Below are 20,948 nucleotides of genomic sequence, written 5' to 3'. Positions count from 1 at the left end.
AGCACACTTGAGGTCTCCTTTGGTGAGGAGATCTATGGGACATGGGCACAAAGGTTCTAAGCTTCTCCTGTGACTGATGGATAGCCCTCAGGGTGGAAGTCCCATGACTGGGGAGAGGCCCTGCTGTTCCCAGCCCATGGACACACTGTCCCCACCCTTTCATGAACTACCGGGAATATCTGAGACTCTGTCCCACCATTCCTTGGATGCCATAGAAGTTTTTGGCAGGGACGGCATGTACAAATTGAAGGAGTGAGCAGAGTGGAGTGTTTGAAACCAGTGGCCTGGGTTTGAGTCCTGGGCTTGGCAGTCCTAAATTGTGCAGCTACTTGTGTAAGTCCCCTAGATTCTGGGAGGGTTATTGCCTCATTTAGCATCCTCCATGGAGCACTGGCTGGACATCCAAGACGCAGTGATACAAGAGAGTGTTGCAGTCCCGTTTCCCTCCTTGGTGCCATAGTAAGTCTCTCACTCTAGCTGAACATGAATTTGATGTCTCACAGCTCTGAAGGCTGAAGTCCAAAATCAGGTTCATTGATGAATGCCAAGGAGCTGGTATGGCTAGAGCTTTCTGAAGGCTTTGAGGGAGAGCCTGTATCCCTGTCTTTTTACTCTCCATAGTCCATCTATAGTCCTTTGCCTGTGGCCCTCTCTCCTATCCACAAAGCATATCCACCCAGAGTCAGCTTTCCTCACCTCATCTCTTTTGGGCTAGGTCTCTTGGCTTGTGCAGCATTGTTTCTACCTCAAAACCCAGGATCATCCTCCCATCTCAGATCCTACACACTCCCATTTTTGCTCTAAGATAATGGCCACAGGTTCTGGGAGTTAGAATGTGGACATTTTTGTGGGCTAGCCTGACACAGCATCTTGCTCCCCCACCCCCTGTTTTTTTGTTGTTTGTTTTGTTTTGTTTGTTTGTTTGTTTTACTCTGCTTTTTTGTTTTTGGCCGGGGAGACAGCCCTGATAAAAGCCCTTCATTTGTGCTGGGATGTGAATGTGTAAATGAGTGAAGGCATGCTTTGGGTGGAGCGACTGCAATTGGACTTCAGGGCATTAGAAATCTGTCACAGGGTATTCAGTGCAGAGGTATGTATGAGAAGGCAGAGTGGCTTATCCTGAGTCCCTTAGCGCAGGGCAATGCAGGTAGGGTGTGATTGCTCAACAGGAGATGCCTCTGGAAAGAAGGTGGCAGGTCATAAAGAGCCTTGCAGAGCATTCTTAAGAGGCTTGGTTTTTATTTTGTAAGGAAGTTATATGAGGTGGCTACTGCCCTTGGAATAGGGGCTTGTGTTTAATTCCTGAGCTGCCACTTGCTTGACGTAAACCACGGAAAACTGCTTGTACCTCTCTTGACACCGAGGGAAGTAAATACTTGAAAAGTAGTTTTGAGAGGCAGACAGCCTTTGAGGTTTTCAAAGCACATATTCTAGTGCCTGGGATAATCCAAAGAGCTAGAAGGAATGTGTTGTTAATGTTGTAGTTATTTTGGTGAACATAGAATTATTTTAGGTGATGGTGATGAGGGATAGCAGGGACCTTTAAGTAACTGTGTAGAGGGTACAATATCATATCAGACTGGCCTCAACACACATCACAGGAAGATGTGGGGACTGAGGATGGTCTACTCTGGGTGTTAGTACAGCAATAAGAGGCTGCTGAGAATTTGTAAGTGAGAGAGGAAGAAGCAGGGCCAAGTGGGTTTAAGAGAGCCCTTGGTAGCCTTGGAGTACTTGGGAGATACATTTGATGTCCCTTCCTGAAATGTTTCACAAGGACTATAGAAGCCATCTGGAGCAAGTGCCTGGGCCTCATATTCTTTGCCTGTTCCTGGGCTTCTTGTTCTTTTCATCAAAGTGCCCAGCTCTTCAGCCTTTGCTGTATAGCAGATGAACTGGGGGGAGTCTGAGGAAAGAGGCTTTTAATGGTGGTAACCTTAGTTCTGCCTCATGGTTGAGGTGGGGTGCTCCTCATCCATGGACCCCTGATCCCAGCTTCTCAGAGCATTCTTCCACCATGGCCCCTCATCCAAAAACACCTGTGAAGTCTTGGTGGCATAGGACTCAAGTTCTTTGGGCTTCACTGGATGGGATGGGCGCAGCATCAAGCTGCTTGGGAGGGAGTGTTGATGGAACTCTGGGTTCCATCACAGAGAAACCGAGAGTCCCACGAAGCACAGGCACAGGGTCTGAGAACTGTGTGTCCCTCACAGTCTTTACTCACACCCTTCATACATCTTCAGGAGGAAGCCAGTTCAATGGAGGGCACCGTGGCGAGACTATGATTGTTACCCGCAGTCATATCTTACCCTGCAAAGACGGTGGAGGAAAATATATTTCAATGCCATGTTCAAAAGAACTGTCATTTTCAATATAGTAAATGAGTTTCTGGAGAATGATGTAAGAGTGTTACTTTCAATGCACTCTATTTCCTTTAGTTTAGATTGATGCATGATAGAGGAAAACAAACCTAAGTAGAGCTACTACATGGGCAGAGCCTTTTCAGAAGGCTCTGAATGCATACACACAGATGACAAATCAGAACCACAGGACCGCTTTCCTTTACATACATTGGGTACATCCTAGGAGTCTTTTAAATGGCCACACATGGTTTTACAAGAAACCTGGGAGAGAAGAAAGAAACAAACAAACTGACTTTGAATCCAATGTGTCTTTGAAGAGAAATGTTGATGATAAGACTTGACCTTTGCCCGTCCCCACAGTGTATTACAGTAACATCAGTGAACTTGTCCAGCATGCAGCCTGCTCAGGGCACTCTCTGGGTATCAGGGCCAGTAGTCCTGGCATTCATTTGTACTGTTTGTGTTCCTCTGTCATTCTCCTTTTCTACACTGACTTTTTTTTATTATTATTTTCAGGAAAAACCAGTTGGTTTCAGACAAGGCGGGTGACAAGCCAGAGGCCCTGACGCTAGGTAGGTGAGGGGCATCCCTCTGTGCTTTGTCTAAGTGAAATGGCAGGACTTGCTCCTCACAACCCACTTTAGAGCCATGGTGCTCTGTTCCTTCAGTGTCTCCATCTACTGTCTGCTCTTCTCTTCTGGATAGTTCCTTAAAAAGGGAATGGAAGCCACGAGGCTGGCACACACCTTTAGTCCCTGAGGCAGAGACAGGTGAATCTCTGTGTGTTTGAGGCCAGGCTGGTCTATAGAATGAATTCCAGGACAGACAGGGCTGTTGCACAGAGAAACTCTGTCTCAAAACCCAAACCAACTCAAAAATCTGAAAATAAACCAAAACAAGCAAGCAAACAAAATAAAGAGGAATTGGTTATATAGGTGGCTGTAGTCACACAGGCTCGCAACCTCAGCATTCAGGAGGCTCAGTCAGGAGGATCCAAAGTTAGAGGCCAGCTTGGACCATATGGCAATACCTTGTTTCCCAAACCAAGTCAAAGCAAGCAAGCAAGCAACCAACCAACGGATAGATTGTTTCTCCAAACCAAACCAGACCAGCCATCTGAAACTAGGTCTGTACTGTATAGACCTGGGTCTGTACTGTACAGCTGCAGGCATAGGAGATCTTTGGGTCCATTTAGAATGTTTTGGAACACAGTTCCAGGCCACAATATGAGGTAGTTCTGACTGGGGTGGCATGTTCATTTAGAAGGTTTGCAAGCAGGATTGAGGTATAAAATGCACAAAGGGTGAGAGGCTCAGCTTCCTCGCTCAATGCTGTGCATTTCACACAGTGCCGGTATCTGTGTGACTGCACTCTGAGATCAAGACAGAGCATTTATTTCCTCTTTAGCTTGGAAGCAATTTCTTTCTGTGATCCTTGAAGAGAGAGTCTGGCAGAAACTCTCGTGGAGAATGACAGGGGTAAAGTGCTCTTGAGTCTGCTCTCCTCCTGGAAGCCAGTCCCTTTACCTGTTCGCCTTTTTTGGGGGGGGGGCAGCACACAGAAGCTATTCACTCGCTCCATTTCTTTCTCCCTTTTAAGCATCTCTTTTTAAGCTGTAGGAGGAGAAATGTACTCTTAGAAGTTCCTGTGTTGGATGTGCAGCCGACAGTGAGCTTTGATCTAGCTCAAAGTACAGGCCAGGGCTCTGATTGTGGAGGCATGCTTGTTTATGCTGTATAATACACTTCAGAGGTACCAGAGCCTCAGAAATCACCAGGAACTGCTGGTGGGGTGGATGTGGTCCTGCCCGGAAGGGCAGGTTTCTGCCCATGACTGTGCAGAGTAAAGTAAAGGCTCTGCAGAGTCAAGAAGCCCTGGCATTCAAAGCCTCTGGGTTGTGAAGCTCTTGAATCTTTTCTGATGAAAGTGGCTTGTGTTTGGACACAAAGCAACACAGTTCCCAGCCTTCAGAGCCCCTCTTGGAAGGAAGGCTCTTTGGCAGTTCCCAGAAGCTATTTGAAGTGTATGCACATGCCCTCTGGAAGGAGACCCTCTCTGCTGCTGGCTTGGAATATGATTCAGACAAGGCAAGGGACGTAAAGGATGAGAACAGAGTTAGAGAAGAGAAACACAGCGCTTGAGGGGCAAGGGATATGGGGTACAGAAAAGAGGCAGCACATCCTGGGAGAGGATCAGTGTTCCCTTTTGCATCCTTTTGGTCTGGGTATATGAAATGGGAAAACAAACCCCTAGCCTCTTTCAACCAAGCATTCATATGATAGCCTTAAAAATAGCATTCTCAAACCACTGGCATTTGCAGACAGTTTGGTGTCTTGGCCAACATGTCACTCCTCGCTGCTTTGTTGTTCCCTTGCATGGCGGTCTCACCACATCTGGTCCTGAGGCCTGCTATGTGGTCCTGAACCAACTTCCTGTGCTGGGCCAGGTCCTCCCTACAGAAGCCAAGGGAGGTTGCCTGCTCATCAGCTAATCCCCACCCCATATGAGTAATATGGGCCCTGTTTCCGAGACTCCCCTTCTCTCTTCATGGGCTGAGCAGACTATATTGCTGCCCTCCTGCCCCCTCCCAATACACAAAACAGAAGCCTCCAAATGAGCTTAACTACTGTCCCTAACATCCCCTAGGAATCAGGCTGACCCCAGGCATGGCAAGGAGCCCTTCAGGCCTGGTGGAGTCACGTAGGTCGCTCTCCCTGATTGGCTGGGGCCTCTGGTGCCCATGGTGGGATTAGCTTCATGTCTCTGGTCTCTGCTCTCACCATGCATCTTTACAAAGTCTGCCCATCAGCTGTGGTGTTCTTCCTTTCTGCCCTGATTTTCTTTCACTATCTTGGGCGTGAGCTGCATCTGTTCCTACACAGTTTGGGGCATTGCTTGGTCTTTATTTGCCATCTCATTTGATTTCTTCCTTTTCCTACCCAGCACCATGTTTCTAAAATCCATTCACATTGCTGAGTGAACATCTGGTTCCCATTTCTGGTTATTTTTGTAAGGCCATGGTCACAGGGTAACGTTTCCAGAGATTCAAACTAAGAAAGGTCTCATTTAAATCTAGCTTCTTACTTGAAGTTCAGCCTTATAAAAATTCTTTGATAGTTTCATAAATATACAGAGTGAATTTTAGTCATTTTTTTTACCCCACTGTTGTCTTTTATCCCCTCTCTCTTGCTGAAAGCCTTTCTAACAGCCCACATCCCACTTTGATGTCTTATCTTTTTATTCAGTGGATGAGTTTTCCTTGTGTGGTGGCTGGAAAGGAGGTTGTTGAATAAGGTCCAAGTGGGAAGCTGTCCTGAGATTACCCCCGTGTGTTCCCCCCAGTGCCAGGCCCACTCTGGCAGTGTCTCTGGGAAGTATGTGCTCAGCTTTGCCAGCATGCTTACGCAGGGGTGCCTTCTCCTGGGGTCCTTTATCTGAGCATTCTAGTGTATGTTGCACAGAAGGGGGCAGGCCAGAGGGTCTTGCTAGCTGAGATGTCGCAGGTTGCTGCTGCTTCTGCTGCTTCAGACTTTCGCAGGATTCTCTTTTAGGCTCGATCATCCTAAAAGATGATCCTAAAAGATGTGAGGGATGTCTTGGAGTCCCTGCTGGCTGGAGGTCCAGGGGTGGCAGGGTACCAAGTGGTTTACAGTCAGCTTGGTTGGTGTCCTGCCTCTATCACTTTCTCCCTGCCCAGCTCAGGGCAGTGGCATCATTGCCTATGCCTTGTGTCCTTGTTGTAAGTGGGACCAGTTAGTAATCAAGCTCTAAAAGGCTAAGTTGGGGTTGGGTGGATCAATGATCAATAAATAACAGTGATGGTTGTGAGAATATACTGTTATTTTTACAGAACTCTTTTCATGTGTCCTTGGGGGGAGAGACTTGTGCCTCCTGCCACCTTCTGTAAAGAGGGTGTCAGCACTGGGCTTGGCTGGCTTGGCTGGTCCTGGCTGAAGGGTATAAGGCACTTGATTTCCTCTGTCCACATGTGGCACAATAAGGGAGGGGTGGTGGTAAGGAGTGGGCCCCTGTTTGCTTTCTTTCCTGGTTGGAATAGCCCTGAGGCCTGATATAGAGGCTGGTGTTCAGGCTGAGGCACTGCTCAAGTTTCTCCAAACTCCTCACTGTGGTGGCCATGTGAGTGACTCCCTATTCCATTTCCCCTGAGCCACACCACAGCTTTGTTTTCTTTCAGAGGATGTTGACGATGAAATGATGAAGGAAAACATTGTCCTGTCCCCACCCCCATCGATGCTCAAGCTGCAAACTGTGTCAAAGCCAATTGACTTCTCACTGGCGAAGGTAGGTGTCGATGCAGAGGTGCAAGGAGTCCCCAGTAAACACAACCCAATGCAGATCGCACAACTTCAATTTTCTTGGCTCAGTGGTTCTTTCTCATTGTAATCTCCGGGTCACTGTTGAGATGAGAACTTGAATGGGACATATAAGGAACCAGAACCAAGGATCAGGAAGACTGTTTTAGTCCTCACTGTTCCTCTGCCTTCCTAAGACAAAGGGTGTGTGGGTGGGACCGTGTTTTCCTCTTCTGGATGCTGCAGGACCCTGCTCCTTGATGACCCAGAGCTGCCTCAGCCGCTGTGGTGTGACATTAATGGGGTAGCTGTCCTACCACTTGGCTCTGTGCCTATGCTGACTTCATGCCCTAGGCTCCGAGCAGCTGCAGAAAGACAGGAAGTGCTGGCAGGTCTTCAGCATACCCAGATTTGAACCTGTAACCTCTTAGATGAATCCATGGCAACAGGACACAGGTTCCCTACCTAATGGTCTTCTTGGCAGAAGTGCTCTGTGTTCCTTGGGACCCTCAATTGCTCGGGTGGCTCACCCCTCCTTTGGCTAGAGGCTCCTATAGGATGGAGTCTTGTTCCTGCTGTTCCACATCAGCTATTCAGCCAGGATCCAGAAGAAAATCAAGAAGCTCCTAGAAATGCAGCCAGTATCCTCCCTGTCCCACTTAACTCTGTGCATTTGGCACATAAATGTGATGTAAAGATTTTTCTAGAGTTTTGTTTCCCCTTCCCTGTTTTGTTCTTTTCTGCTCTCCTTCCAGCTTTTGAAGCTACTGAGGCCCCAGACACATGGAAGATGCCCCAATGCTGGGCACCCATGTCCTGACCATGCATAGCCACAGGGCCCTTAATCCTCCACACAAGGCACCTCCAGTTGCTGCTGAGCCCTTGGAGGCTCCCAGAGACTGCCCAGCTAAAGTATGTCCCAAACCAATCAAGGCGAGTGAGTGTCACAGATGGGAGAGGACAGGGCTTAGGCTTCTGGGGTGTTAAACACACTGGTACCCCAGAATTGTCTCAGAGGATGGTAACAGGGTCCACGCAGAAGACCCAGGTCTGTAGTTTTCAGGCTGTTGGAAATGCATTCTAAGCACATTCATGGTTGCACTTGGCACAGAGGAGGAACCAAGCCCTGATGGATGAATTTATTTATCTACTGTGCTATGAGCCACATTTAATGATGGCATGTAGACAAATGTTCATGTCATAAAGATTCTTTGTGCCAAAGAAAGAGATGAAAGAATTGATTGTAGTGGTCAGTGATTCAGGTCTACAGGAGGAGCCTGACCTTGAGATCAGGCTCCAGGGAGGGGCTAGAGATCAGCCTGTTAGTCCTAGAGTTTTCTTGAGGCTTCAGAGTACCCTGCCCCCACACTGTAGTAAAACTGCTGACTGAAAAGCACAGACTGTCATGGCTCAGCAGAGGGTGGGGCACATCAGTGTGTAGCGTTGGTATAGCAAAGCTCTGAACAAAGATGCTTGGGTTAGTAGAAGTGAACCACAAACTGAATATTCTCCGCCGTCTAGAGATGTTGGAGAACTTGAAGGGTGGAGACATGGTCTTGGGAGGTGGCAGGAAGCCGTCTGGGTGGTAGGTTCTCCATGGATTCAAAGGAGATCAATTTACAGGTGGCATCCTAGAAAGGATTCTTTTTTTTTTTTTCTTTTCTTTTCATTTTTCTTTTTTTTTTTTTTTTTTCAGAAAGTCAGATTATATGCTTTTGACTTTGCTCAGAGCTACATATAAGCTCTGTTGCAGACACTCATATCTGCTGCTATGATGTAAAAGCATCCAGAAACAAAATATAAACAATGCCCATTGTTGTGTGCTAATAAAACTTTATTTACAAAACTAGGTAGGTGCCAGATTTAATTTATGGACTGTAGTTTGCCAACTTTGTGACAGGGTTTTGGCTCTGAAACCTTCCTGCAAAGTTGAATCATTTGGGACAGTATAAAAGTCTGATAATGGGGATGAGGCAAGTGCACTTGTGCGCATGCACACAAACTCACAACAGTAACACCCTCCACACCCCTGCAAAACAAACAGCCCTGTGGACAACAGGCTCTTATTCTCAGGGATGTGGATTGAATTGACCTGGGCTGTGGCCTATGCATCAGGATTATTTTTAAGTGCCCCTAGATAATTTTAATGTGAGGTCAGGTTGGAAACCTACATTCTTTCCGATGGAGGATCTGAGGACCTCTAAGATCCCCTGTGAAGCCAAAGTTTTATTATTTCAAGGTCTGTGTAAGGAAACTCTTGGCCCATGTTAGCATGGGCTGGTGTGGTTTACAGATGTTCCAGAGGTAAGACCCTTAAGGTCGGGTTTATCTTCCTCGAATATGTGAAGAAGGGGCTTGCAAAATAGAGACCACTGCCAGAAAATGCACTTCTTTCTAGAACCCAAGACCACCTCCGGTAGGGCCTGTGCTGAAAGACTTGTTATTGTTCATTTTATTAACAGCATTTTATTAATAAAATGCTTTTCCTTTCCAGGAGATAAAGACCCTTCTGTTCGGCTCTACCTTTTGCTGCTTCAGTGAAGAATGGAAACTTCAGAACTTTTCCTTTAATGATATCGCCTCATTAAAATACGGCATTGTGCAGAACAAGGTAGGTTGCTCTTGAGGTCCCCAGCGATCCTTCTTCTGGATTGTCATGCACAAAGTGGGGGCATCATTCACATTGTGATCTCTAAGAGCATCAGTGGGGTGATCTGGTCTACCCTACACTTAACAAGTTGCCACTCCGTATAGGCACTTAATAGATGGAGATGCTAAAGTGAGAAGAGCTGTTGTGATCCTTGCTGGGGACATTCTAGTCAAATTCATTTCCTGTGATGCTGGGATGTCAACATGAAGCAGCAAACAGATGGTGGCCTTGAGCATGCTTGGAGGCTTTGAGAGGCTTTGTAGGCCAAACCTTGGGAGGGGCTGAGGGTTTCAAAGGTAGAGCTAGAGAGGGTCTCTTTCAGAAAATGGAGGCAAGAGGGCAAGATGGGGAGGTTAGTGCGATGAGAGATACTAAGGCATCATGTGTGTGAAACAGGTGTGGGAAGAGGGTGCCATGGTTGGTACAGAGCCATAGGAAGATATAGGAAGCTTTGCACCTGATCTGGGTATATTCGGTAGGATAGTCTTAAGGAAGTCCTCAAGATTTCCCACTCTGAGGCCAAAAGCTGCAGGACAGCTCCACTGGCACAATCTGTGGCCATGGAGTATCCCCTGCCTCTGCTGTTTGAGGAAGGGCTCTGAGACAGGAGATTCTGCCTCCCTCTGTGGTGTGGCCAATGTCAGCTTCTCTTTTTACCACAACTTCAAGGATATTCTGACTATTGCTATGGCAATTTTGGACATGGTGGAAGCTGTCTTTGAGTATGATAGAAAATCCACAGTCATGTCTTTAGCTTCCTGCCTGACTTTGTAAATAGTCACTTTCACCCTATGAGGAAGGATCTAAGTGACCTCTTCCTTGGAGCAGGGTGAGGATTCTACATATAGACAGGCCACCTTGCTGAAGACCCTCTCTGACAGGGGCTAGAGGCTAGTGGGTGGGATGGACAGCTTCTTGGGGCCAAGAAGTGTAGTATTCCCTGGTAGTGACATGTGTCTTTCTCTTCAGGGTGGTCCCTGTGGGGTTCTGGCGGCTGTTCAAGGATGTGTGCTGCAGAAGCTCCTGTTTGAAGGAGATAGGAAAGCCAACTCTAATCTGTAAGTCAATGTTCATCTTCCCTTCCCGAGGCTTCTTTAGAGTGTCCAGAATAAATAAGCACGGAAGTGTGGGCGTTCCCCTGATATTTCCCATCTCCTGGAGGTTAAGAAGGACAAGGATGAAGGCAGCTAGCTAGCAGGGTTCCCGCTGACCTGATTAAATGGACATGGTTACTCTTGGCTCTAGAAGCAGGCAAAGTTGGTAAGTCATGTTTTAATCCACGTGGCAAGTGACTGAAGATGGCTCTGCAAATGTACTGACTCCTCAGACCCTCTTCCACACCCATATGTACCTGCTGATCCTCTGACTAGGTCAAAGGCTTTCTCCCTCCCTGCTTATCTCTTCCCTGTCAACAGTCAAAGCTGCGTGTTCCAGCCAACTCCACTGTGCATGACTTTCTCCCCGTTGTGGCCACGCACTTTCAATTTCACATACAAAGCATTTGTATCTAGGCTCATCCACAGGTAGTCAACACTCCTAGAATACCTCTGTGCAATGAGAAAAGCCAGTGCTGCTTCTCCCTCCAGCAGAGGTTTGAGATTTGCTATTGCCTTCCGGTGAGGGAGGCCAGCACTCTCTGTTGTCCAGAAGCACTTGACACTCCTGCTGAACTAGGAACCCCTGCAGTCATCAGCAGGGCCCTTGCCTATTTCCCTTCTTGACTTGGACATAGGGCTTTGGTAGTGGCACCCTTCTCCTCAGGGCCACTGGAACTGAACAGGAGGACCAGACAAATAGAAGGGTGGTGATGGGGCTGTGCGTGCTACCAAGGACAAGAGAGCAGGCTTCCTGTAGGTACATTTGAATTACTTCTGGTGTCAGCAGAAGGAAGGAAGCTCTTGTTCCTCTCCACACATATCCACATTATACTTTTGTTCCTCTAAATTTTTCTTCCTCTCAGCACATACCCTCAAACTCTTTCCCTGTGTGCCCAAGTGGTTTGTATGCTGGCCCTTCTCACCATCCTGTCAGTGAAGGCCCTCATGCTCTGCCTCTAATTACCCCACCACTCACTGTATTCTTGTTCATTAGAGCAGTTAGGTGTCTATCTCTGCCTCCTCCCTAGAACACATGCCCCATGAAAACAGGGACATGCCTGAAATGCCTGGTCCACAGGCTGGTTCCTAGAATCTGGCACAGTGCTTGGTCCACAGGAGGGGCCCTTAGGATTTTTGTTGAGTGAGTGCACAGACAATGAATGAGTTCCCAGACAGGCAGGGAGGGGAGGCAGAATGGTATTCCAGTAAAGAGAACAAGATGTGCAAAGGCCCTAGGGCAGGGAGAAGAACAGGGGTTGCCTGAGGTGACCAGGGATGGGGTAGGGCCAGGCAACCAGAAGGGCCTCTGTGCTCTTGGGACTACTGGCAGCTTTGAGTAAGCCTTGCCTCTGGCCCTCTTGACTGAGGTCTCATGACTCATTTCAGCCAAAAGCCCCTTCAGAGCCTCTTTAGATCACTAGCTTTGGACTTCTGGAGGAGTCATACATAGATGGTTTCCCAGTTGTTGGGCTGCTGTGTTGAAGTTGTTTCCAGAATGGGATGCTGCCTAGGACAAAAGCCATTTTAGTTTCTTGTAGTCCACAGGGAAGGGACTTTGAAGGCAGGAAGCCCACCAGGTTGGAGCCTAAGGTGACTCTGAGTCAAAAGAAAATGCTACCAAGTGGTGAAAAGTGATACTCTCCTCCCATCACCAGCCGCCCTTTGTTTAGCGCCTGTCAAGTGTTATCTAGGCCTAATTATGCACTGCTGCATGGGCAGCTTTACCAGGGTTCTGCTAGAGAGAGGATTGGGAAGAAATGTGGCCTTAGCTGAGCACCCCTGTGTGGCGGGATCTGGAGAAAGTGGGTTTACCTGGACAGAACCCCAGAGGGTAGATCTGCTATGTTTGTATGTAGGACCTGGGTCACACTGGGTGCCCGGGCTGACGGCGCACACTGGAGAAGAGGAGGGAAGTGGTTGTTGGGGGTGCCGTGATGCACGAAGATTGAGTTCTGTGTGGGAGCTGTAATGTTGGGGGCTTGTGTTGTGTGGGGCTCGTGTGGGGGAAGGTTGTGTTGTATGTGCAGCTGTGCTGTATGTTTGAATTACTGCAGGGGTTGTTTTTCATGAGAGAAGCTGTGTTGTGTGTATGTGTGAGTTGTACCATGTATGGGCTGTATTACACTGAGGGGGTCGTGCTGTGTGGAGACTATATGTGTGCAGGAGCTGTGGAATGTAGAAAAGTTGCATTGTATGTGGGATTGTATTGCATGTGTGTAAATTTTGTTTTATGTGATAATTGTGAGGTGCTTGGAGGATATGTTCTGTGTGGGATTGTACTTGAGTTATGGCATATGAAGGTTGTAGTATATGAATATATTGTGGATGAGTTGTGTTTGGGGGCTGTGTTGTGCGTTATTTGAAGGTCGTATTGTATATGGTTTGTGTTGTATGTGGGCTTATGGTGTGAGGGTTGGGTTGTATGGGGGTTGTATTATATTGAAGTTGTGTTGGGGGTATTGAGTAGGCCATCTTTTAAGGGGGTTGTGTTGTGGGGGGTTTGTGTTATGTCATTGGGTTATACTCTGTGGGGTGGGTGATGTGTATGTGGGTGATGTGTAAGGATTGTGTTCTCATAGTAGGTTATGTTGTATGTGGTTTGTATCGTGTGACTGTGTGATGCTGTGTATGTAGGATCTGTCTGTGGAAGATGATGGAGCTGTCTTTGGGCCCCATAGCTCTGGATGCTGCTTATTATCTTTCTGCCTCCCATATCCCCATGGTCCTTAGGCTAAGTGCACAGGATGTTCCTTCCTACTCGGTGAGAAGGAAGCAGGAACATTTTGTCCAGCTCTCTGAAGTCCAAGGAAACTTAGGGAGAAATGGTGTGTGTGTGTGGGGGGGGTTGAAAGGCTACAAGTAAGGGCACTGATAAACTTCCCAGTCTACTGCAAGAGGAATGATGCTCCTGCCTCAGAAAAGGGAGGGGAATCACTGGGGACACAGGGCTTAGGCTAATGCTCATAGAAGACAGAGCAAGGGGCTGTTCTGGGCCAGGAAGGGGTGGGGTGGGGAGTGCCATTGGCAGTTGTGCCTCTGCCTTGCTAATGTTCTGCGGGTTGAAGGCTATAGTATCTATCCTTGTTCAGTGGTATGGTATGCCTTGAGGGAGAAGGGAGTCTGCCCCAGGTTGATGCTTTAGAGAGTGCAGGAGCTGGTCAGGACCTAGATTCTAGTAGTTCAGGGCTCACATCTCTGAGTTAGTAGACTCCCTCTCAGGTTGCACTCCTTGAGAAAATGCAAACAGAGCCTTTTGAAAAGCTTTCCAGGGCCATGAAAGTGAGTAGGCCCATTGAACTCAGCCCATCGCAGTACAGATGAGGCCACTGAGGCCCACAAATGGAGAGATGCTAGCTCCAGGGTCACAGTTGGCACCATCGCTGAGCCAAGACTGGCCTGTGACAAACTGCCCATCACAGCATGTTGTTGCAAAGCAGCAGAGGCCAGAGATGGCAGGAGGAGCTGAGGCTGTTGGAGTTTGAAACAGCAGATGGATAGTCCAGTACACTCTTTGCTCTCTGTTTGCAAAGTGCTTCTCCACAGAACTTCCCTTCCTCAAATTTAGTAAAACCTAGCCCAGAAGAGTACAAACAACTATTCTGCAGTTGTGTGTGTGCGCAATTACGTCTGTTTTAGATCTCCAGCTTGAGGGATTTGTACGCCTAGTACTGGAGGATGGAACCATCCATGGTCCTCCCTGAGCTGTGTATGCTAGATCCCCTTCCACCCAGAAGTTGCCCAGCTTACAAAGACCAGGGTTGGGGTGGGGAGGAGGACGAGCTCCTCCTTTGATCTTGGGAACTGTGACGCTTCTCAGGGTGCTCTGCCAGCCCAAGCTTCTTTAATGTGTGTAGCTCCTGGGCTGGATTCTTGCACACCGGGTCTAAAGAATCCACAGAAAGGGACAAGGATCTAGGAGAGCAGAGCTGAGGGTGGGTGGCTCTTTCAGGGAAGCCAGGCAGAAATAAATGCTGCTTGGCAGGGCCATGTGTTCTCTGTGTGGCTGTCTGGCCTCGTTACGGCCCAGGCCATCAGGCTGGCAGCTGGCTCGCCTCAGTCAGCCTGACAGAGCCAGGCAGCGGGATGCGGTGTTTTTCCACTGGCCAGGAGGAGTTGTGCAGTTTGGCTCATCCCCTCCATAGGCCCCAGGAGATCCCTGGGGTTGGAAAGGAATGCGGAGAGAGGGTCTGGGATGTCCTCTCCCGATACTTCCCTTCTGAAAACGTGGGACTTGGGGTACATAGGAGAAACACTTGCCTCTGGATCTCCCAGCCAGCCCTCTGCCCTCCCTCAGAGGGGCAGGAATGAGGGAACCATGGCCTGCACACACTGACTAGCTTTATCCAGAACTTTATATAGACTTAGTTCACATGGGGAGAGATAATTAGGGCAGAAGCAGCTGTTTTCTCTGAAACACTTGGGCAAGCACAGGGTTGGTGGCTTCCCACCCAAACACCCCTCACCCTGCCCTCTCCCCCACCCCCAAGAGCTTCAGCCTGCGCTTCTGGAGGAATTAGACTCTTGAAGAAACTTCTGTTGTAGGAGTTTGGCTGGGGGCCAGGTTGCTGGCGGGAATGTGACAAATGTGTGTCTGCTGTCTAGGCAATGTAGGACCTTCTCTGACACCAAGGGGCCACCAGTGAATCTGTTGCCCAGATAATGTGAAGGTCCTGGATAAGAAGGCAGGTTACAGGTGAACCATCTTTTTGTTATCACCTTTGGGATAAGTGCGCATCTGTGGGTATGCGTGCATGCATGCTTGCGTGTGTGCTCAAGTATGTGTGACACAGAACCCTGACAACTCTAGATAAAATAAATGACAGAACAGCAATATTAGGGAGGGTATGGGGCTCCCTGTTGCCTGGGGGTCAGATACTGACCCCAGACCTCTTCACATTTTGCACGATCTAGAAAATGTGTTATCTAGAATCTGAGGTCTCAAGAAGCCATGCCTTAGAAAGACGGAGAAGGCCAGGGTAAGGTGGGAAGCTGCGGAATCTGTCAATTGGAAGCTGACACAGTGGGGGCTATAGAAACGGGACAGCTCAGAGAGGCAATGCTGCAAGCAGTGCCAGTGGGAACAGGGAGATACTGGCCCAGGAGCATGCTGTTTCGATTGTGTCATAAGATGCCTGACAGATGGGCTGCAAGGCAGGTGACAGTTCCTAAAACCCTGATTAGCCCCACTTTGCCATACTCTCCTTTCCTCTTTCTTCCCCATGACTTGTATAAAGCACTTAATTCCCAAGACTTAACTCTTCATTTTAGAAGAGGGTATACAGTACTGAGCTCATGGGATTGTTTTTACAGTTTCGCCAAATGATACATATGGAGTTCTTATCACCAGTCCCTGGCACTTGATCATTGGTTAAAAGTACCAGAGGACCCAGATTCAATTCCCAGCACCCACATGACAGCTTTCAACTATCTGTAACCCCAGTTCCAGGGAATCTGACATTCTCACATGTACATAAATGCATGGAAAACACCAGTGCACATGAAAAAAATGAATCTTGAATGTCACTGCACTGAGATATTTCCAAGCAAAGATTGCTTGCATCAGTCTTTCATTTGGAATGCTCAGATGGGGTCCCCTTGGCTCCTAGGCTGTAGGTTTCCTAGAGATAGGTGTACCAGGCAGTGTGCTTCTGTTTGGGCATTCTTTTACACAACTACCAGGTTAAGGGTTTTCATCTACATGGAGTCGGGACTGTTGTGAAAAGAGGCCCCACCTCAAACATGCTGGTGAATGTGTAATACGGGACTAGAGGTTGTCTAGGAGAGGAAAAATGCAGGGTGGGAAGGGAGCAGCTGTAGCTGTTCGGTGGAGCACAGGGGAGGCGAGATAGATGTGAGATGCAACAAGTAAGCCATTGCTGTCGTTTGGAGAGCCGTAAAGCCTGTTTGTAGTTTTTGAATCTGAAAAACAAACATCCACTCTCTCTCCTATTGTCTTCCCATCTCTGCCACCCAGGCCTCCTTGTCCCAGACATGGCCTCTCCTGAAACCCAGAAAAATGTTTTGTCAATGTTATTTTCCCAGCAAGTCCTGGCTGACCTGGGTTGGTGTTCCTAACAGCTTAGGCCATCCGCTTTGGCGATGATATGGTTCCCATTTCCTGTGAGGAATACGGCAGGCTTCCTGAGGCTGAGGAGGCATCAGGCGGTCACTGGCTTATTTTCTTCCAGGCTGAGCATCATTGCTCATTTTCTTGCCTCTGCAGCCTTGCCAGTGCCAGGAGCTCCAGGCACTGTCAGGTGTCAGGTGAAACCTCCTGTCTGTGGATGTGGCCCATGTGGTGACAGTAGTGACGAACCAGTGACCGAAAACTCCCCATGCATCATGTGCAGTGTCTTGTTGAAGGCTCCCAATACTGAGGGAGATCCATGTCCTTGCCAGTTTCTAAATGGGGAAACTGAGGCACCACTGTATCTTGTTGCCTTTTATTTTAAAGTAGTTAGATTTTAATTTTAAATGACAACCTGGACATGGATGCATGAATCTGTGATCCACCATGGTAGCTGTATGCTGTTCTCCTGGCTTTTCTCCTCTTCCCCTGGCAGGAGGGAGAGAGTCCAACATTCTCTCCCTCACACCCCTCAGTGTGGAGGTCAGGCATTTTTGGCGAGTGAAAAACCTGGAGTTCTGTGTGCAGTCCTTTGCCCTGCCCCCAGCGGGTCTTCATCTTGTTGGTTAGGAGGAGATTCAAGCCAGCTTCTGCAAGAGTGTAGAGGAGATCCACAGAGCACAGTAGAAAAGCCAGGGCGCAGAGCACAAAGGAGCCCTGGAAATGTCAAGTGGAAAGAAACGGCTATATTTGGCTGCTGCCTTCCTCCCTTTTATTCTCGCCGTGCCCCAGGAACCTCTTAGTCACCCATTTTATTGCAGGATGGCTCAGCAGCTTTGGATGTGGTGCCTGGATGAGCTTCTAAAGCTACCCTGCGCCTACATGTTGCTGCCCTGAGTCCTGCTCTTCTCTGACCTTCCTCTCCTGCGTCTACCTCACCTCCCAGAGGTCCAGCTTAGCAGCCATTCTCATCCAGGAAATCTGTGCCAGCCCCACTTTGTCCTCTGCTTTCCATGAATGTCACAGCTTTTCACACGCACCTGGAGCTCAGAGGCCTGGGGAGTGGCAGGTCCCGCCACAGACTGGCCACTGCTGCCACTTGTTTCAGTTGGCAGCATGGTAGCACACCCACAGCCACTCCAGGGTCCTGGCTGCTGGTTACTGTGGCCTTGTTTGTCCCTAGCTGTTGGGACTGGCCAAGGCCAGAGCAGGATAGTGTCTCACACCTGACTATTGTGTCCATGGTGATAGAGCATTCTCGGCTCTGTCAGAATGATAAATCTTACAGCTCATGCTTGGGCCTCACCCAGCCTCTGAGGCCCTCTTTGCTTCAGGCACAAGGTCCTTCCTCAAGGCCCTCCCATGATGTTCAGCTGCTGACTCTGAAGCCAAGCTGGGGAGCTCCTAGCTTGCAAGGAAAGAGAAGCCATGTGCAGAGGGTCCACCTAGACATGTTCTATGGGGCATGCCTGTTCTGCTCTGTGTCTTCATGAACCTGAACATGTTCCCTTTCTTATCAGCCGGCTGTATCCCTCAGATGCCCAGAGGACCCACTGCCTTGCCCTGGCCATTGCAGACATCCTTTGGCGAGCTGGAGGCAGAGAGCAAGCCGTGGTTGCACTGTAAGTGGTTCTGGGTGCCATGACACATTTAATCCTCAACGTGTTCTAGCCTGGCTGCTGGCTGAGGCTCCTGATCTTGGACAGAGAGAGTCTGTATGATGGACAGCTGGGTTCTGCTGATGTCCAAGGTCCAGGCTCATGCAGGAGGATGTGCTCTTGCTTGCCTGCCACCCAGGATTTGGGAGGCACAGGAGAAAGCCTGTGATCTGGGCACGTAGTTCCACTCTGTGTTTCCCTGATCCTGGGGCCACAGGCCGACTCAGCTGTGACATCACCAGTTTGCACCACCATCCAAGACCCCAAAGCATACTTCTCGCTATGTCACTGGAACCTCGTTCCAATGAGGATGAGATAGAGAGGTGAGCGGCAGAGGCTGCAGCCTAGCCCCTGAATTCTGTTACCTTGGCCCACCATCAACTTTCCTCATCCTGCCCCACAGTCCTGCAAGTCATCTTCTGGATCTTCAGCCCTACCCCTCGGGGTGGAAACATCACTCTGCCCCAGCTCTGTGGCTAAGCTTTGGGAAAGGAGGTAGTTTGGGGATTTAACATAATGCATAAGAAAGGAGTCTTTCTAAGGTAGACTCTCAAAACTTTTGCTTGTTGGATATGTAACTTTGGGAACTGACCCTACCTCCCTATGCCTCATTTGATCGCTTGTTTAGAAAATGGGGGTGATAATAATGATGGCTTAATGGTTATGAGAACTAAATGAGTAAGTATGAATAAATGATATGTATTAGATATAGTAATGTTATCAGTATGCATCATTTATTAATGTAAATAGATGGTGGATAATAAATGTGATGTACTTAGGGCACTATCTGGGTATCACATCAGTTATGGGTGGGGTTATAGGCTCCTGTTACCTGCCTTTGGTATCCTATGCCACTCAGCTTATTAACCTTGGCACCTGACTATTTGCCAGTTCTAAGACCAGAGGGCACAAGAGCTTATGGAACAGAAGCCCAGAGAAGAAAGATGATCTGTCCCAGGCCACATAGAAGCAAGTGGGTCGCAAACCCATATCTTACTGTTACTCAGGGCTGCCCTGGGCAACACACTCGTTTTTGTTGCTGGGGGAGTCTCAGTGGGTGGGGAGGCTTCTAAGAGGATGGCTAGACTCCTTGGCCTGGATGAAGACAGTGTCAAGCCAGCAGTCCTTCCTCTGTAGATGTGTTTGCCAACTGTAAGGGAGAGTCAGATCACCTCCTGCCAGACCTAGGCGTGGTTGTTCCAAGCTCACCCACCACTCTCTTTTTCCATGCCCGCACTCATGGGTGAGTTCATAGCAGGAAAACCAAGAAGCCCTTGGCTCTGTTCTCTGGAGCTGTCACTCCTGCCCTCATTTATTTCATGGCACACGTGGTCTTGCTGGCTGGAAGGCATGCCTTTTCATCTGGTGGAGGACTTACGCACCTTCTTTTCCTTTTTAGGGCTTCAGGAACACCGCACTTCAGTCCAACAGGGAAATACAAAGCAGATGGAGTCTTAGAAACAGTACGGCTTTCTGGAAAACTATCGTGCCACCTTTGGCTTTGTTTGGGGACTATCTCCTTTCCTATAAGTAAATCCTCCCCCAGCTGGGGCTGGCTGGCCATCCCTGTAGCCCAGGCTCCAGAAATCTGCCCTTTGGGAGTGGGGGAGAGCTGGGTGGCTTTGGGGATTGGCTCTTGTCAGAGCTGTCTCAGTGGCTGAGAGGCCCAGTGTCTCCTCATCACCTCTATGTGCACAGGTATAGAAGTGCCCTTAGTACCCTGTGTGCAGAGTCCCTTGCTGTGCTGGCCTTCGGCCCCTCCTGTGTCTTTAGGATCTTTTCTAGCATTCTCATAGATGGGGAGAGGCAGTGGAATGTAGAAAGGAGGAGTGGACATTGATAACATGGAGCAGCAGCCATTGGCCCAACCTAAGTACAAGTGAAGGAGGAAATAGGAAAGATACCTTGTGTTATTGAAAACGCAGACACAGTGAAGATACTTAAAACCTCAAACACCTTCACTGACTATTTTTGCCAACTTGTTTCCTATGCCTATCCATGCACACATGTCATCCTTGAACCCTCATTCAGGACCTTGTTTGACTGAATGTTTCTGGAAATGTGTGTGTGTGTGTGTGTGTGTGTGTGTGTGTGTGTGTGTTTCCCTGACCTGCCTGAGAACAGCTTGTTGGGTTTTGACCCAGCCTGGCCATGGTGACATGGAGAAGTGGTTCTTCCCTGTTCCTCCTCTTCCTTGTTTTACCCTCCACAGACAGGGAGCTGGATCCCTGGTGTACCATAATGAGAGTGTGGGGGCTCTACAAGAGGACTAACTAGAGCTTACCCAGTAGTGCTGGACATCCCAGGGTCACTCACACAACTCATGCTTTTTTTTTTTTTTTGTAGTAGTAAAGCCAGGGCCTGACCCAGCATGGGGTTCAGTCCCTGGGGAAATGTAGCTCACCCTGTGTGTGTTTCTTCACAGCTCACACTGTATAGTTGGACCTGCTGTGAGGACCTGGTGACTTTTCTCCAGCAGAGCATTCATCAGGTACGAGCAGTGGTTTCTGTGGAGGCATGAGCATTGCTAAGCTTCCTAGTTTCTTTGTGGAAGAGGGTGGTAGGTGAAGTCGTGCTCTGGCTGTCTCCACCCTGGTGTTGGCAAAGGAACTGAGAAGAATGTGCTGATGTAGGCTGGAGAAGTGTGGGTGTGTGTCGGAGACACGGTTTCTATGCCATCCTTGCAGGCTAGTAGTGATGATAAGGGAGCTGTAGCAAATGGACTGACTGTATCTGGGATTAGAAGCCAAGTTGAGGTTTAGCTTTCTAGGGCTTTCCCTCTGCTGAAGTAAGCAGCCGC

At 48.7% G+C, this 20,948-nt stretch overlaps 1 protein-coding gene across 3 annotated transcripts in view; it reads left to right on the top strand.

Moving 5' to 3' along the window:
• Window positions 1–20,948, top strand: part of Mindy4 (MINDY lysine 48 deubiquitinase 4) — a 124,481-nt gene that overhangs the window by 64,399 nt on the left and 39,134 nt on the right. For all 3 annotated transcript variants that reach the window (XM_060379965.1, XM_021648112.2, XM_060379966.1), the window contains 7 exons: window positions 2,880–2,935; window positions 6,559–6,665; window positions 9,171–9,287; window positions 10,296–10,384; window positions 18,011–18,112; window positions 19,548–19,611; window positions 20,574–20,639. In XM_060379965.1, coding sequence (XP_060235948.1) covers window positions 2,880–2,935; window positions 6,559–6,665; window positions 9,171–9,287; window positions 10,296–10,384; window positions 18,011–18,112; window positions 19,548–19,611; window positions 20,574–20,639 — 601 coding nt within the window. The remainder of the gene's footprint in view (window positions 1–2,879; window positions 2,936–6,558; window positions 6,666–9,170; window positions 9,288–10,295; window positions 10,385–18,010; window positions 18,113–19,547; window positions 19,612–20,573; window positions 20,640–20,948) is intronic.

This window comes from Meriones unguiculatus, chromosome 3 (assembly GCF_030254825.1).
Source record: "Meriones unguiculatus strain TT.TT164.6M chromosome 3, Bangor_MerUng_6.1, whole genome shotgun sequence".
Lineage (NCBI taxonomy): Eukaryota > Metazoa > Chordata > Mammalia > Rodentia > Muridae > Meriones > Meriones unguiculatus.
Note: the sequence above shows the minus strand (reverse complement) of the source record. Positions and strands in the feature narration are given on the sequence as shown.